The following is an 18,708-nucleotide window of genomic DNA, read 5'->3' as shown; positions in this document are numbered from 1 at the left end:
AGGTCCAATTTTGAAATCTCAGTTCTCCCACATTTCTGTAATACTTTGACATATTCAAGATTAAAATACAAAACAATTACTCAAAAGCACCCGAAAATATATATATAGTGGCATATGTTTTAGCGGCCTGGTGATTGGACTCTCAGTTCAGAGGTCTCATGTTCAAATCCTGGTTCTCATGCAGATCATAGACCTTTTCAAGGTTAAAATACAAAAGAAGTAGTCAAAATCACCAGAGAAGGTATGCTGTGAGAGATATTAAAGTGGTTTAAAGCTCAGACTCTCAGCTCAGAGGTCACCTGATCAAATCCCAGTCCACCTACAGTTCATTCCTGGAGTGCTTTGACCTTTTCAAGGCGAAAATAGTACAGTAGAACATTTCAAAAGCTACAGGAGATACCTTTTGAGGGCCCAAAGGTGCCTTGGCTCAATGGTGTGGTGCGCTCGATCAGTTGTCCCAGTCCTCGGTTTCAGACAGGTTCAAGTCCCATGCATGCCCAAGGTACATGGAGGACCATTGGGAGGGGTGTCCCTCCCCCTGTTTCCTGAACTCTGTCCAGCTAAAGTTTTGCAGGAAGAACTACTAAATGGTGAAATTCAACTGGCTTTTTTCTGGATTCCAAGAATTGACAGTCACCTGAAAAAAAGCCAATTGAATTTCACTAATGGTCCTCTGTGTACCTTGACAGCATGGGAATTGAACCTGCTATCCATCTGTAGCAGAGGCATCCGACCAAGCGCTCCACACCATTGAGCCATGGCACCTTCAGGTCCTTGATGGATATCACCTGGTGCTTTTGACTTGTTCTCTTGTATTTTAGCCATGAAAAGGTCCAAGTTCTACCACAACAAAAATACTCTGGCAATGAAATTTAGGACTGGGATAAGAAAATAAGCCAAATATGCCGTAATATATCATAATTGCCCTCTATAACTTAAATAAAGAAACAATAAAACACCTTAAATATTTGTATACTTTCCGTGAAGAGCGACAATAGGCCTAGTCCATAGGACATGATGTCACACACTGCCAGATTAGTGTCTTTACTTCTCAGGAAACAGGGGGAGGGACATCCCTCCCCATGGTCCTCCATTGAACCTGCGATCTGTCTGTTTCCATCTAAACAGGCGAGTATGCAGGGAATTTGCAATGGTCTTTTACTCTTCAAGGGTTCTTTTGTATGATTGCCATCAGTTTGTAAAGTTACAGCACTAATAGGAGTGTAGCCTCTACGTCAGGGATGTCAAACTCAAATACACAGTGGGCCAACATTTAAAAAATGGTACAAGTCTAGGGCTGGACTGGTTCAATGTTTATTTAAACGCATGCTTGCGGTCACAGGCCCTTGATACACGCCAATGCACTAGCAATGCATTGTGGGACTTGTAGTATTATGGTGGTGCGTGTACACTCACTGCCTCAGCCTGATGACATCAAGTCTAATATTTCCCACAGTCCATAGGGATATCCCTTTGGTCTGATGCGTAAGATGTTGGACTTTCATGCGGGAGACCTTGGTTCGAATTCCAGGCATTGCATGTGCAATATGCCAGTAGGCCAGTTCTAATAGTAATTAGATATCATCCCGCGGGCCGAAGATAATTCATTCTCAGGCCTGATTTGGCCCCCGGGGCTTGAGTTTGACATATGTGCTCTATGTGAAGGAATGTTAATGTGTTCTTTCTTCAATCTGTAATCCGATCTACAAGCTCAACATTTTACCCATAATTTTCCAATGCTAGTAACCTGATAAAAGTATCAAACTCGCAAAATTCACCAGCACAGAAATACATCTCCTGGATTCTGACAGTCTAATGTTGGCAGCCCTGCATATACAGTACAATATATGGTGTAACCCCACCCCCACCCTACGAGGTAAGGGGTCCCTGCTCCATCTCCTCATCAGTTTGGGGGTCCCTGGCCTGAAAACGTTGAAGACCCCTGATTTAGACATTTATGTTTGATGCTCTCAAGGTTAAGAATTCAAACAAACGCAACATTGTACAAAGGTTCAGACACAGTGGAACTGTAAGGCTAAATGGTTATGCACTTATGCACTGGACATGTTAATACATTAAAACACAAAAACACAATCTGCAATTTGTTTTCAATTTCTTTATTTTCTTACAAAATATGAATGTTTTAATAACAAATGGATGGTGATTAAGATATATACAACATGACAATATGAGACAATATCAAACAACCAAATAAATAAATACTCATAAGGCCTGGTTTCATAGATTATGTTCAAACCCGGGGGAGAAAATAGTGATAAAAATAACAAAAAATAAACACTGTCACTTAAAAGTGTTTAGTATTCCATTTTCAAATGTGTGAAACATTATCACTTACTGCACCTAAGAATGATGGTTTGGTCCTCATGAATCCAAAATATCAGTGATATCTGATATGTTACATGGACAAAAATGTACAGTTTATAGCCCAAGCGACTAAGCGAGATGCTGACCCGAGGTTAGCATCGCAAAAAGACAACTCCTTACAGAATATACTTTTGGTTTGGTGAAGTGAGCAACCCCCAACCCTCCCCCCTCCTTTTAAATCAGAGTGTACCAACGGAGACAAATAGATCCTTATGGGTCTGTAACTCTGGAAGTGTACAAATGAAACCAAATGGACCCTTACGGCCTGTAACTCCCGAGAGCGTACAAATGAAACCCTTATAGTATAAATGTTTGAGAAAATGATCTCTTCAAATATACAGTATATAAATCTCTGTAATGAAACCATTTCTGGTACATTTTCTTCTCCACCAGTTTCCTGTAGTAACAGGCATGGGCAATGGGCATGGTGCTACAGTAGAAAGTGTCTCTTGTTGTTGGTCGCTGGCTCCTGCACACAGCTCTGCATCTCGGGACAGACGGCGAACCGCGTCTGACTCTTCTCTTCGCCGAGCGCTCATCCTCGCCTTATAGGGAGCTGAAGGAAGAGAAAACACATATGAATGCATTCAGGTTTGGATTATTAATGTAAAAGTCCCCCCCCCCCCCCCCCCACACACACACATTTATAAAATGACAAAACATAAATTCAATACATAATTCAATGAATGAATGAATAACACATGTTATGCCGTATCATTAATTTGGGATGCCTAAATGCTATACAAATAAAAGGTGGAAAAGTTTAAATCAGTGGTTCTCGAAGTGGATTTCAGGGACTGTGTGGGTTCATTTAGGGTGGGTCTAAATTGACCCATACAAGGCTATAACTCTGACAGTGTACAAATGGAACCAAATGAACCCATTAGGGTTCATTTGGTTCCATTTGTACACTGTCAGACTCAGAGATAAGGGGAATTTGAAAGTTTAAGAAGCCCTGGTTTAAACCAATCCATAGCAGACACAAACAGTTGACAGGTTGTCACTGATAACCCTCGTCCCATAAACTAGCCGTGACAGGACTCACACGATATGTAGAATCAAATATGATTATTTTATGGCCGTGTCACGGTCACGCTTGGTCTTACCTTTGTGGAGCAGAGGGATCCTGTGTATCCGTTCCTACAGGCGCACACGTTGGGTCTGACACACCTACTGCCATACAGACACCTCTGCTCACAATGTGCTGTGGGAACAAGAAAGAAAGGGAAACACATAACTTCACAACACCCATATCCCATATAGATTTTTATGATGGAACAAGAAATAATGTGGAACACACAGGGGTGTCGCATCAAATTCTGGGCCCTGGGTACAAGGATTCACTGCGGGCCCCCCATGAATGTTCTTCATAGGGGGAGGGGGGGGGAACACATTATTACGCATTATTTTGCTTTGACTATTGAAAAATAGATATACAAGCTCACAGCGTGCTGCGAGCTTGTAGAAAAATCATGATTTTTTTTGGTTGAAATATCAGTGGTACCAATACCAAAATGATATGTATTTGGCCACGGACCCCATCTCAAAATATTAAGTTCCAGGGACCACGCAGAAGCAACATTTGAGTTATAAATGTTCGCTTTAAAAATACATATATTCAAAGATTTGCACAAATTTTCACGACTTTAAAAAAATAGCAGATCTACAAGCTCGCAGTGCGGCACTCGGTGCCGCACTGTGAGCTTGTATATCTGGTATTTTTTAATAGCTAAAGTATAAAATAGTTAAGGCCCCCTCTACCTTGGGCCCTAGTAACTTTCCCCCCACATGTGACGCCACTGAGGGAACAAGAAAGAATGGGGAACACATCACTACAGAACACCCATATCCCATACAGCTTGTGCTGAGAGAAAGAATGAGAAACACATCACAATGTGCTGAGGGAAAGAAACACATCACAATGTGCTGAGGGAAAGAAACACATCACAATGTGCTGAGGGAACAAGAGGGAACAGGGCACACGTCACTACACAACACCCATAACCCATACAAACAGGGCCCACTTGAAAATCTCAAAAGGATTTGTGGGCAGTACATGTACAGGTACTTACGTATCTGACAGAGCATGCCCTGCCACCCGGGGGCACAGTGACAGGTGTTTGGACCCACACATTCCCCTCCATTTAGACACTTCTGGAGACACGTGGCTTTAGGAAATAACATGACATCAAATTACATCACAACGAGGACACTTCTAATGTAAAACTCAGGTGTTAGAAATAAGGCCATTACACAGCAGAAGTTATGATATTAATAAACGATGTGTCACAATTATTTCAGGTTAAAACTTGAAGTTTGGTGATCCGGCATTTGTACAGGTAGATGATTTTATTTGAGCTGAAAAATGTATCTTGTTTTAAAATATTATTCATGCTCAGTGTGGATGTACTCATCACAAACAGCTGTTTAAATTAATGCAAACTAATTGGACAAAAATGCACAGAACTTTAGTGTTAAAAATGACACAGAAAAGGGTAATGTCAGCATTTCTAAAATGTCTATTTCATCACACGTATGTGATGTCTATGTCATCACAATAATAGTGTGTGTGTGTGTGTGTGTGTGTGTGTGTGTGTGTGCGTGCGTGCGTGCGTGCGTGCGTGCGTGCGTGCGTGCGTGCGTGCGTGCGTGCGTGCGAGTGAGATATAGTACTTACGTTTATCACATCTTCTGCCTCGCCAGCCAGACGGACAATCACACACACCTGGACCTACACACCTCCCCCCATTCATACACATGGGCTCACATACACCTGGAGGGAGAGAGAGAGAGAAAGAATGTAGACATATAAGTATTTTCTATTATCTTCTTTATCTCTGGGATCCCAATCGATCGAATCCTTATTAGTGTTAACTAACTCTGATAATTTACATATGGAACCAAATGTACCCAAATGTAGACAGTAGTAGTGTGGGTTAGAGCTTAAAAGTTCAGCCCGAGCCCGACGGGTAGGCGCGGGCTGGGCTGGGCTCAATTTGTCACGTATATGTCGGGCTTTGGGCTGGGTCGGGCTTTTATAATCCAGAAGGCAAGCGCAGCGCGGTATCATGATGTCTGTGACTGTGTAAGCTGCACGCTCATAACTGCGCAACTTAACACAGTTGATTGTGTGTGACTGTATGTGCGCTGCAGCGCAACTTTCAGACAGTTGAGCGTGTGAGTGTGCTGTGCTCCCATCTGTGTGTGTCTGCTTTGGCGTGTGCATGCATGCACTGCCTGAGCAGAGCGGAGCGGAGGAGATCATTGAAACCATTCAGACACTTTTGTATATGCTAATATAGGCCTATTATAGATGTAGTGTGAATGTTGTAGCTATAACAGCCTGTACACCTGCTTCCTGATTTAGCGGCAGCCGTCAGCTGTGTTTTCCAGCGAGGCTCCGATGTTTATTTGTTCCATACAGTAATTAGGACGGTGCTGCTACAATGTCTTTTATATAAAGACAGTTGGAAAATGGTAGAAAAGGCTGCTGCCGCCTGCATCAATTAAGTTGGTTTAGCATGTCGGGCTGCGGGCTGTGTCGGTCTCCAATTGTCAATTATGTATCGGGCTTTGGGCTGAGCTCAGGCTGACTTTCAGCCGGGCTGGGCTGGGCCGGGCTCACATATTTTTTCCCGATTTAAGCTCTAGTGTGGGTTAACTGCACACCACAGACATCTCATCTGTGTTCCAGGAAGCGTCGAAGAAGCTACATATGTGCTACACATTGTATCTACCTATGTACATAATGCAAAGTGTACGTTGAAGAAGCTACATTATGTGCACACTGGATTGTACAGTACACATGTGCAACATACGCTGAAGAAGTTACACATGTACGAGGCGGAGCGGCCGTGATGAGGTCAATATGGCCGGAGACATGAAGGAAGAGAAGGAATAAAGTATGCCAGAGAGGAAAAAAATGGAGGAAGATAAGGATGGAAGGATGACATACTGTAGAGGAAGGTGGAAGAGAAGGAGGAAGAGAAGTAGACAAAGTCATCTACTGTAGGAGATGAGGAGTGTGCAGGAACGTTGAGCCCCTGCCCTTTTACCTGTCTGTTAAAAGTGCCCTCTCCAGACCATGAATGCAATTTTCACTATGGTGAAAGAAACGCAAATGCCCTCTTTCCATACCTAAAGGCAGCATTCAAGAGAATTGCCTTGTCCAAACTCTCCTGAACTTGAATGCAGCATCTTATGTTGAAAGAATTGCCCTCACTGTGTAGTAATCCATGCTGTACGCCACATATCCGGTATTCACTTGAGTATGCTTAGTTTAGTGTGGTATCAAGTACCGAAAATAGCCGACCTCCAAGTTCACAATGCGTCGCAGTGCGACGCGTTGTGAGCTTGGAGGTCTGCTATTTTCACTAAACGCCCTTTTAGAAATTTCAGCCCCTGCCTCTCTAACATTCTCTGTGTTGTCACTGCTGTTGTATCCTACTGACTCACCTGTCAGTGAGGAGCCCCCACCGGGAGGACGTACAGTAGACCCTCCATCCTACTCATCCCGCCCAACACTCCCTGCTGACAGTCTCCGCCCCCAGCCCGTAGGAGTACGTGCAATGGCCATTATCACCCTCCCCGCCCGGTTTTCCTCCCCCGAACACGGGCCAGCTGTATTCGCATAGACGCTCGACACAGCCGGATGCACCACGGTGGATTGGAACCCACAACCTCTGTGGTGGTGGGCAGGGACTCCGCCACCCGAGAGCTAGCCGTTGTGAGATCTGACGTCAGACGTCGCCCACTTAGGAGACCATTACATGTACCATTTTGCACCCAGTGGGAGAAGCCTGGATGGCGTATATCTTCCTAAATTCAAGCCTCTCTGTCCAGTTTCCATACTCACTCTTCTGACAGCGTGGTCCGGTGTATCCGTCCAGACAGGAACACACGTTATTCCTCATGCACGCTCCTCCGTTCTTACAGGGAGGACTGCACACAGCTGCAGCGGGACAGCATGGAAACATGGATGGAGAGAGTGGGTGAGGAGAGGAGAGACAGAGAGAAGATGATGGACACCACGAATACGGGTGCATCTCTCCACTCCGACATGTCTCCTTTCCGACATGTCTCCATTCCGACACTAACCCTATCTCTAACCCTAACCCTAAACCTAACCCCTATGGGAGTGTCGCCACTCCGACAATAAGAAGTCAATTTCGGAGCGGTGACATGTCGGAATGGAGAGACCACTCTATTTTAAGTGGTCTTGTGTAATATTGTAATATTTTGAGATATTGAATATTTCACTGCATGCACAATGTACTGTATCTAGAATGAAAGTTTTTTTTTTACGGAATTACAGAAAATAATGAACTTTTCCACAATGTTCTTATGTTTTGAGACAGCAGTACATTGAATTCTTCACAGGATATAGCACATTGGTTAATTAATAATTGCAGATTAATATAGATTAACTGGCAAAGAAATAAAATAATAAATACTAACAGACCCAGTTTAACAGTCGACTAAGAGGTTTATGGTAAGTGGTTGAACTGGTACGGTTTTGTAATTGTTATTTAAATGATTACAATGAGCGAGTGAGTGAGTAGATGCGTACCATTCTGGCACTGTGAGCCATAGAAGCCGTGTGGGCAGTCACAGGTGTCTGGTCGAGAACACACTCCTCCATTCAGACACACAGGAGAACACAATGCTGTGGACACAAAAGAATGAACATTAAACCCTATTACACACATACTGTACACATGCTTGCAAAGATACATTGTAGAGCCACCTGACACTTTGCCAGGGGACTTTCTTTGCAAGAAAATACCAGCATTTTTATATTATAATGTCAGCACGGATATCTCAGCACGAGTAAGATTTGTTAACACACTAGCGCAGTGAAAAAAATGCAAAAAAATAGCGGATCTACAGGCTGTGAGCTTGTAGATCGGCTATTTTCTGCAAAAAAGGTTTGGTGTAGATGGAAAAATTAGAGTGCAACTCAGGTCTGTTTACTGCATACAGAGGGTCTGGGAAATACTGACAGGGCCCTGAAAATAATCAGGGACCCCAGCCACCCTGGCAACCGTTACATGCAAGCTACCGTTGGGAGCTTGCATGACATACAGTATGTCTGTCATTGCGACCGTAGGTCGCATTTACTACCAAAACCTCCACCGGCTGTCTGTCAGTGAGTCAGTCAGTCAGTCCGTCACACTTTAGCCCTGCTCATATCTCCACAACCGTTGCCCCCATCCATGCCAAATTTGGCACACACACTCCTTGACTGCCAAACTACAACCTCCAAGGACCCCCGGAGCCCCAGGGACCCCCAGGTCCCTGGGGGACCCCCAGATGTAAAAAATGAACAAATGTGCTCACACGTCACACGTCACACTTTTTCCCTGCTTATATCTCCGCACCCGTTGACCCGATCCATGCCAGATTTTACACACACACTCCTTGCCTGCCAAACTACAACCTCCAAGGACCCCCGGAGCCCCAGGGACCCCCAGGTCCCTGGGGGACCCCCAGATGTAAAAAATGACCAAATGTGCAAAAATGACCAAATGACCACCCCAACGGGGCTGCTCACGGGGAATTCCCGGGGACCACCCACTCCTGGTGCTCCAGAACGGATGCAAAAGTGGTGGCGCCCCCAGTGGAGGACCCCCTGCCACTGCAGCGCACATAAAATGCCGTAACTCGGGCTAGGAGCGTCCGGGAGAGCCGGGGCCGGTACCTATTCCTCCGCCAAGGCAACGCGGAGACCCCACCCCTCATTTCTCACATGGCCCTATTCTAGCGCCACCTTCAGGCCGATTTTTAAAACACATTTTTGGACACTGCTCCTACAGTTTTTGCCCTAAAATCACGAATATCACTACACAGCATACACAGCATGTCTACACTCATGTCATCAACATGGATCAGGAAGATTTTGGAAAAACAAATTTTAGCCCTATTTGTGGAGATAAGCCACCTACGGTCGCTTATCTCCCGATTAGGGAGTCTTACTGGTATGTGTTGTTTTATTTTTGTGTGTGGCTTGTGAACAAGAAATTCCAATGCATTTTAATGAACTTTTACTGCAAATAATACACTTGGAACTTGAGAGGTTAACAGTTTGTAACACACCTGTCTGACATGAGGGTCCGGTCCAGCCAGGCTGACAGCTGCACTCATCCGGGGACACACACTGCCCTCCGTTGTGACAGTGACGATTACACACCACTGCACACACAATAAACACACAATGTATCACCACACACATATGGGCATAGCAGTGGGTGTGGTTTACTGGTGCCACAAAAATAAATCATCCATAGATTTTACCATAGACTTTAACAAAATATTAATTATTTTAAGCCTATAATCAAGCCATCCAGGATCCTGGTGAATCATGATGACCATAAAACCTTTTTGAATACCCTTTAATAAATACACGAAACAAAGGATGGCTTGATTCTAGACTTAAAATAATTGATATAAATATTTGTGTAAACCATGCCCATTGCTATGCCCTATAAACACATAATATATCACTATATACACAATATATATATCACTATATACACAATATATCACTACACACAACACACACATAAGTATATAAACACATACAGTAACACTATCATTTTGGTTCACTTTCTACACATCCCTAGTATTTGTGAGGACTTACTGGTCTGACATCGGGGTCCTACAAAGCCATAGGGACAGGAGCAGCTCTGCAGTCCTACACACGTCCCTCCATGTTCACAGGGCAGCCTGCACAGAGCTGGACACACATTCACTTCACTAGCACCCATTCATCTGCACAGTACTCAATATTCTCAATATTTTAACTTTAATTGTGTTCCCCCCCGTAAATTAACGGCCTACTCGATCATACAGCAATATTCTCAATATTTTAACTTTAATTGTGTTCCCCCCCGTAAATTAACGGCCTACTCGATCATACAGCGTCACACAAAAGCAGCAGATTTACACTTGAGCTTGATCAGCTACTTTTCTATTTTTGAATCCTGAAAAGTAACAGTTTTGGACAGTATAAAGCTTACATCTGACGTACCACTACTACTATAACTACCATTAATGCTAATAGCAACCTCTTTTACAACAATAATATTGGCACTGTGTTCAGAGTGGACTAAAAGAGAGGAGGAGAACACAAAGAGGATTGCGGGGACCCCCAGGGTACCTTGAGGGGGTTCCAGGGGGTCCCCGTCCCCTATTTTATTATTTGAAAAAATTGTCAATTGTGTCATGTGAGCTTGTAGTTTGAGTTATGTTAAAAAACATTTGCCAAATCTTCTTTCATGGGGGTCCCTGAAGTCTTTTCAAATGGCGGTCAGCAGCCACTTACATATCAACTTGAGGGTTCTTGACATGAAAATATTTGAATTCATGAAGAGTTCTTTGTTTTTGTCATATTCCTGAGACAATCATTTGATGGCCGGTGGAGTCAAATAATCTCCTATGATTGACCAATGAGCTCGGTCATCAAATCATCGGCTCAAGAATGCAACAAAAAACGAAATAATTTCAAGTCTTCATGGGCTTTGTAGTCAGTTGATAGTAAATAAGTAGTTCTTTGGGGAGAACTAACAGGGTTCAGAGTTCATTTTAAGTGCCCACATTACCCACTCCTCTCCCCTCTCCTCCGTCCAAAAACTGCTGACTAATCTCTGGCAGTTCATCCAGTGGTTATGTCTGAGTCGCCCAGCAGGGGGCACCAATAACACACAAACCAGATGCTACTGCAGCTGGCTATTTGGTCACATTCTAATCATGTGCACATCATTCATCCCAGGCCTCACATGGGGTTGTACAGCATGATAAATGAGATCAGCACGAATCACGACAGATGAACGAGTCATTTGTTAGCATAATAATCACCGCCGCTGAGCGTAAGCCTAAGCCCTTTGATCTGCATATGTTTCTGCACACGGATTAAGCCCTTATGAAATTACACATCTACACAAGAGCAGTAACAACAACAAAGCATGATAAATAAACCAATGGGACTATTTAACCACTTTTTTTCAACCTTTTCTTTGACTGGGGTCCCCAAGGGCTCTATATTTGATCCACTACCGTTGTCCCAAATCTACAAGCTCACAACATGATGTCGGGTTGCAATGTGTCGTGAGCTTGTAGATCGTGTTTGCCCCCACCAGAATAGCGATGCTACAGTAGGGTTCACGTGGTTAAATCCATGGTGGTATAAATCAGCTGTTCTCAACCTGTGGGTCGGGACACCAAGGGGGGTCCCCAACATGATTTTGGAGGGGTCCCCAGATGACAGTGAAGTTTCGATTCAAAGTATTAAGACCTTTTTAATACCCCCCCCCCCTCCACACACACACACACACACACACACACACACACACACACACACACACACACACACACACACACACACACACACACACACACACACACACACACACACACACACACACACACACACACACACAAAAGACCAACCACATCAAAATAATCAACAAACTATACTATAAAAACTGGTTGTTTACCTTCCTGGCAGGTTTCACCATGGTAACCGGCAGGACAGTGACACACGCCCGGGGCCACACACGCTCCTCCATTCTCACACTGAGGCTCACATATGGCTGAGGGAGGGAGGGAGGGAGAGAGAGAGAGAGAGAGAGAGAGAGACATTGGATTTCACATTTTTGGTTTGTAAGTGTATAATTCCTCATGGGATTTGTGATACTTGGTAGAGTAACGGAAGTTTTCTTTTGAGAGAGAGATTGAGAGGTCAGAAAAGGGGAAAAGAGAGACGGAGGGCAAACTAAAAGGGACAGACAGACAGAAAGACAGACGGAGATAAAGAGACAGAGACAGACAGAAGGATGGATGGAGACAGATGTGAAGACATAACAGATGACAGCATAACAGCTGGGACAATTTGCAGGAAACAACACTGGATGTGATGTGATAGCACTACTGAAACACTCAATGACCATACATGAAGCTAGTTAGCATTTGTTTTTAGGTTTTTTTAGAATCATTTTCTTTACTGATTATATATATATATTTTTTATATTGATATTCATATGCATTTGCTATATTGTTGATGATGTTCTGACATGTTATCTTGTTTATTATAGTGATGTATTATCTGCTTATTGTAAGTCGCTTTGGATTAAAAGCGTCTGCTAAATGCCTAAACTGTAAACTGTGTGCGTGCGTGCGTGCATGATTGCGTTGCGAGTGTGTGTGCGTGCGTGCGTGCGTGCATGCGTGCGCTTAACATGTTTACCTGTCTGACAGTCCACTCCCGTGTAGCCTGCTTTACAGCGACACGTGTTGGGGGCGGCACACTCCATGTTCCTGCCACACGCCACCCTGCACACACCTGTGGACATAGAAGACGAAGCTGTTAAAGCATGTAACCACTACATATTGCATGTGTTGCAATGCAATGAGCTTGTAGACTGGCTATTTTCCAAATCTTTTGCTCTATAATGATGTTCCACAAATTTGCACAGCCTTGTTTAAGTGGTTAAACTGCATTACAACCTTAAACCTTACAGGGACACTGTAATAGTGTTTGTGTGTTCATTGTTCATTGAAATAATTGACATAAATAATCTTCAACAGAACAAAGAACAGCAAAAAACGACCGCTCGACAGAGACGTCCCGCTATAATTCACCCTTTGTCAAGTCCCGCCCGTTATCCTGCCCCGTTTCACACCCATTGGTTGCTGTGTCATGGTGGGACAAAAGTCCTTTCTCTCCATCCACTAATATTGAAATTCACTTGTTTCTTATATTGTTATTCTGTGTATTCAATTCTTATTTTAACTTGGTTTCAGTAAAAAGGAGCCTCTCAGGTGTAGTATAGTGACTGGGCATGTTTTTAATTTTTATTTTTATTGCTCCAAAAATTATGTTTAGCAAATTCAACATAAAAAAGGTGGAACAAGGCAGAAAGAGCCTGCTGCTTGGTCAGTCAGGGACCAAGCAGAAGGCTGACAAAGGGTGAATCGGATGAGGGTTTTCTTTTTTTCGTCTGATGATGCGAATCAGCGTCTATCTACGATGTGGGAAGTTGAGAATCACGACAGCGTCCTTTTAAATAACACCGCTTCACGAGAGAGAGACAGAGAGTGCCTTACCTCTGCACGTGCGTCCGTCTCCGACGTAGCCGGCCGGACACCGGCCACAGCGGTACCCCTCTCCTCCGCCGAGTTCCTCACACAGCACCCCGGGGAAGCACGGCCGCTCGGCACAAGAGGAAGGAGCGCTGATGAGCCCCATCGTCGATGCTCCTCTCCCGGGCAGAACCACAGTGGTGGCCCCATGGAGAAGGTAGGTGCTGTGCTGGGTTCCTCTGCCCGGCACGGTGGCGAGGGCCAGGCCGGGCAGGACCCGCACAAGCCCTGGGTCCCTCGGACCCTCCTCCGGACGATCGTCGTACGAGGGGTCCGTGACATCGCCGTCCGCGGAGAAGTCTGACTCGGAGACGGAGTAGGAGAGCGCAGTCAGGGCGGCGGTCAGCGGGACAGCATGTTTGGGAGGGGTCCAGGGTTTGGTGTGGGTGGTGGTAGCCAGGTGGTGAGGCTGCTGTCTGGGTTGGGTGGTGACGCGGTGGGGTCCGGGATATACCTCTGGAGCTGGGTGGGGTTGTCTGGGTTGGTTGGGGACACCGTGGGGCCCAGGAGAGATCTCTGGAGCTGGGTGGGGCGTTTCATATGCCCTGCTGGACGGTACTGCCCCAGTCGACTGCTGCATGGGAAACATTCGGCATAAATTAGTTTTTTTTATAGCATTCTCCTGGAAGGAGCCAAGCTCCTGGCTTTTTCCGGGCTCTGAAGTGTGGCCTACATCTGGCCTACATCTTGGCACAAAGTGCTCAAAGTTTGTTGTACACCCAAAGCATTTCTGGGCTCTGAATCGTGGCCTACATCTGGCCTACATCTTGGCACAAAGTTTTTTGCACGCCCAGGGTCACATTGGCGAAGACCCTTTATGAAACTGATGAATAGCAAAATAGCACCACTCACTTCACACTAGGTGTGATATTTTTTTAGAGAAGTCAGTTAGGACAAGGGCATAAGCTACATGGTTTAAATGTTGAATCTGTCCTTTTTTCTTTCTTCACGGAAATATTATCACTTTTTAAACACAATTACCACCTTGTCACCAACTGGTTGAAGCTGACAAGGGCTTTTCAGACAGGGAGCGAAACAACGACTGTGTTCTCACTTGGATTAGCAGGGTCCCACTGCGCTCCTAATGTGAATACACAGATAATCACTCCTTGAGTAAACACCAGGCGATCTACACCTTTTTCAGCTGTGCCAAATCTTTGTCCTGCGCGTAGTGTGGAAACAACGGGTGTGTGCGACGTGAGACATCTTTTAAAGATTTTTTTTTTTGGGGGGGCTTTTATGCCTTTATTGGATAGTACAGTAGACTGACAGGAAACAGGGGGAGAGATGGGGAGAGACATGCGGCAAAGGTCGTCCGGATCGGGAATCGAACCGGCACCGCCGCCAGGCGTCAATGCCTATATGGTATGCGCTTAGACCAATAGGCCACCGGGCGCCCCAACGTGAGACATCTTTTGCAGACGAAATTAACACACCGTTGCACTGGGAGCCTCACTCACCTTGGAGACGACGGAGTACGATTCCACCGGCTCCCGGGGAGAGGTCACACTGGTTCTGGAGGAGGTGGCGGCAGCGGAAGCCCTGGGGCCGGGGCTCTGGCGTGTGACGTGGTCGTCCGTGGTGGCGACGCGGAGAACCCCAGCGGAACCTTTATTAGGGGCGCTTCTCGAAGCGGTGGCGGTCACGGCTTCCCTCCTCCCCGTCCCCCCTCCCTGCCCGGCAGCGGTGGACGGCAGTGGCGGCGACGCTTCGCCCCGGTTGGCTCTGGTGACGGAGGAGGACAGGTGTTTGATCCCGTGCCTGGCAGGCAGCGCTGGCAGGTGCAGCTGGGACACTTTGCTGTTGGCGTGGCCATGCGGGGACCGGCCCACCTTCTTGCCCAGCGTCTGTTGCTGCTGAGGCAAGGTTTTGGACGCTGAAGGGAAGAGAGGGTGAAAAGATGAATCGCCAGTGGAGGAAGGAAGAAGGACATTATAACTTAACTTCAGCTGTGTCACAACCCACCTGAAAACGTAATGAACAGGTGGGTGCGGCTACATAACATTTTCTGTACACTTTTTTGAAAAGAAATCTTCCTCCAAGTAGCCCAGGGTCCCTTCACTTTTCGGGGTTTGATCCGGTCTGGAGCGGAAACCACTTTACATCATGTTGTAGTCCTAGATGGACTACACTTTGGCCAGAACTATCAAACTGGAATCAGTTTTAACCCAAAATATTCCCTTGCATTGAAGGACATACTTTTAGGGCCTACCTAATAAACCCCTTGATGCGGCATAGTTTTGCTTTTGGAAAATTCGTTTGGTATATGCATTTTTTAGTCCAACTTGAAGCGAATGGCAGACTACACTACTCGAGCATTTTAATAGGGATGGGGGGGGGAACAAAACAAAGCGAGGCCGCTTATTCTGCTTGTGGTTTCCGCCTAGAACGGATCAACGGCCCGTTGTAAACGAACACCAGAAACACCCCCAGAAAGCCTGGTGACGCGAGGTTATCCTCCAAGTATAATCATAATACCTGATGATCATGTTTTAGGGTCTTAAAAAAAATCACAGCATCCTGTCTTTAATATTTTCATGAAACATAACATATCTACTGTAAATATTAAATCTTCTCCTGCTTAGTTTTTGTTTAAGTTTATAACACGATAAATCATATCAGGAACAGCATACACATATTGTATTTATGTTACAGTATGATTTAAAAACTAGCTAGATTGAAAAAGAAGCACTTGTTTTCTACAAGTTCACTGTTTACCACCTGCGGTACAAATTGAATCCAGATAGACACCAGTACAGTTTATCACTGGTCACTCACCTCACAAAGTATATTCTGAGGGGAGCCCATGAACTCGTCTAAAGATCCTTGTATTACATTGGATAGTCTTGAATTGATTCTTAACTGTCTGGGGTGCACATAAAGCCAGATTAAAATGACGACCCCAGAAATGCTTTAAAGTGAAAGTGAAATACCCCTTTAAGGACCAGAGAACAGATCACAGCTGTTTAACAGCATAACAAAGTTGTAAAATTAAATATATTGACCATAAGCAAGGGACAGTTACCTCAGCCACCCAGGAGTATTACTGATAAATGCTCTATGGCTTCTGCTTTGGAACTAACAAGAACATTATCACACAGGGAATTATAGAATTAGCATTGCTCTCCAAACACAAAGGGACAGTAAATATATTGAAACTGGCAAGAGGTCGCATATCACATCAGGTTAAACACTCTAGTTCAACTGTACTGTCATGTGTATTATATAATATAATACATAATGAAATACTTGTGCTCTGCACACAAAGAGGACACACAAACTTACCATTCAGTTACCATAATGTTTTAACCGGATGGAGCTAGAGCAGAACATGAGTGGGGTGGCTGCTGACGTACGTTGACCACTTAAACCCTATACAACTTATTGGCCAGGGTGCCCTGGTCAGTACGTTTGTTCCCTACACCAAATCGCTTTGCCAAAAATAGCCGTAGATTGCCTATTTTCAGCAAAGCGAAACGTTTTCACCGACAATTCACTTATTGTATTACGTTATGCCCAGAATAGGGATGCTAGGGCACATGTGGTTAATGTTTTGGGCTTTCCTTTAGCAGTGAGTGATGCAAATGTTATGAGGTAACGTGGTAATTCTGTGCCAAAAAATTACTTGTTACTGTCTTTGCCTTGTAGCAGTCTGCGGTCTCGAGCGGTCGGGTTGCCAAACCACACCGTGACACAGCCTTGTCAGAACACTCGATAGTACAAGAGCTTTGGAACTCACTCCGAAACCTCGAGAAACTGCCCTCGGTCAAGTTCACTCTCCTCCGTTTATTTTTTTCTCTGCATTTGGCATTGACAGACCATGTGAGGAGTGTCTCTAATGTGTATACCAAGAAATCCAAAACTATCAACGATTCCAACAGTTGGCCCATTGATGGAAATGTGGAATGTGATTTCCTTGGCTCTTTCTGAAGGCAATGATGATTTCCTCGCTGTTGAATGGAAACCATGTATCTCCATTTTTCTAATGCCCTATACTTCGCCATAGAGCGCCGAAGTCTGACGTAATTTATGCATCCTACCTGGCTCACGAAGTCCCCCCCATTCTGAATTCCCATAGTCTTGTTTAACTCATTTCCTGCGATCCCCGTCGAAACCGGAGATTTCCCACCGTACCACTCTGCGATGCCCGAGGAGCCCGAAGATTTAATTAGCTTTAATCATTATGAAACGATTAAAGGTATGGTCGCTGATTATAGCCGATTCTGGCTCTTTAGGCCCGCCTCCTAACTGTATCCGGTCGTATTTCCCGTTTGGACCGGATCTAGGTTTCCATACCCGGGCTGAGGTCCAATCGCAGCTCCGTTCGCATAGCTTTTCATTGTAAACAAGTGAGCTGACTGCACGGCCATATAATGGTATTTTTTATTTTGTAGCTGTTTGATTCTTTTACCCGCCTGGCATATGATCTGCGCACATATCGTCTGCTATGTGCGCGAACGTGTCCACGTGTTACCATAGCAATGTTTTTTTAAGTAAACACTGGCGGATAAGCAGGGATACAGCGTGGCAACGGATATGTCTATTTCAATAGGGTTTTTTTATTCGAAAGCTGTCACCGAGTCTACACGTCTACTACATGAGTCGCGCACAGATCGTGCACGATGCGTGCGCGTGCCCACGTTAAAAGGTAAGGACAATTTGGCAGGAAAACAGTTCAGCCTATGTTTAAAATAGCAGCAAATGAGTTAACTCATACAGGGCCAGATTTCCAAAATATGAATATGAATGTGCGCTTATAACGCCAGGAAATAGCTATTTTGTATCCCCCCAGACCACCTTAACCAGACCACCTTAACGAATGCACGTTCACCATACCATACCACCAGATGACCACTAGAGACCACCATACACCATACACTGACATGGTCCCATGTTAAGCCTGTTTAAATCCACATAACAGGATGAGACGCTGACTTGGTCCTCATTGACTTAACATGGACGGGCCGCCGGTCACCATTTCAGCTCAATACTGTTCAATTCGTGCTTGATCGTCTCAAACCACCATTGGTATGGGCATCGGGACGTATATAGATGCCACACAGAAAGTTTCAGAATCAAAATCCGACCTAGTGAAGCTACGTGAGGGTCGGATGGTTGCATTGAGGCTAACGCTAGCAGAGGCCTGTTGTCAACAGGAAGCCCTGGTTTAAAGGTGACGTCATA

The 18,708-nt window shown here is 45.0% G+C and overlaps 1 protein-coding gene across 1 annotated transcript in view; it reads right to left on the bottom strand.

The window, feature by feature from the left end:
* Positions 1–2,920: 2,920 nt before the first annotated feature.
* The window catches only part of LOC308280178 (von Willebrand factor D and EGF domain-containing protein), a gene marked incomplete at both ends in the record, with an annotated part of 83,611 nt that continues 67,823 nt past the window's right edge, over positions 2,921–18,708 (bottom strand). The window contains 12 exons of the mRNA XM_080720441.1: positions 2,921–2,941; positions 3,492–3,589; positions 4,458–4,553; positions 5,063–5,158; positions 7,241–7,336; positions 7,955–8,050; positions 9,481–9,576; positions 10,025–10,120; positions 11,880–11,975; positions 12,629–12,724; positions 13,489–14,098; positions 14,985–15,400. Of these exons, the coding sequence (XP_080576567.1) occupies positions 2,921–2,941; positions 3,492–3,589; positions 4,458–4,553; positions 5,063–5,158; positions 7,241–7,336; positions 7,955–8,050; positions 9,481–9,576; positions 10,025–10,120; positions 11,880–11,975; positions 12,629–12,724; positions 13,489–14,098; positions 14,985–15,400 (1,913 nt within the window). The remainder of the gene's footprint in view (positions 2,942–3,491; positions 3,590–4,457; positions 4,554–5,062; positions 5,159–7,240; positions 7,337–7,954; positions 8,051–9,480; positions 9,577–10,024; positions 10,121–11,879; positions 11,976–12,628; positions 12,725–13,488; positions 14,099–14,984; positions 15,401–18,708) is intronic.

This window comes from Nannobrachium achirus (assembly GCF_963921795.1).
Source record: "Nannobrachium achirus genome assembly, chromosome: 24".
NCBI lineage: Eukaryota > Metazoa > Chordata > Actinopteri > Myctophiformes > Myctophidae > Nannobrachium > Nannobrachium achirus.
This window is presented reverse-complemented; position numbering and strand designations above follow the sequence as displayed.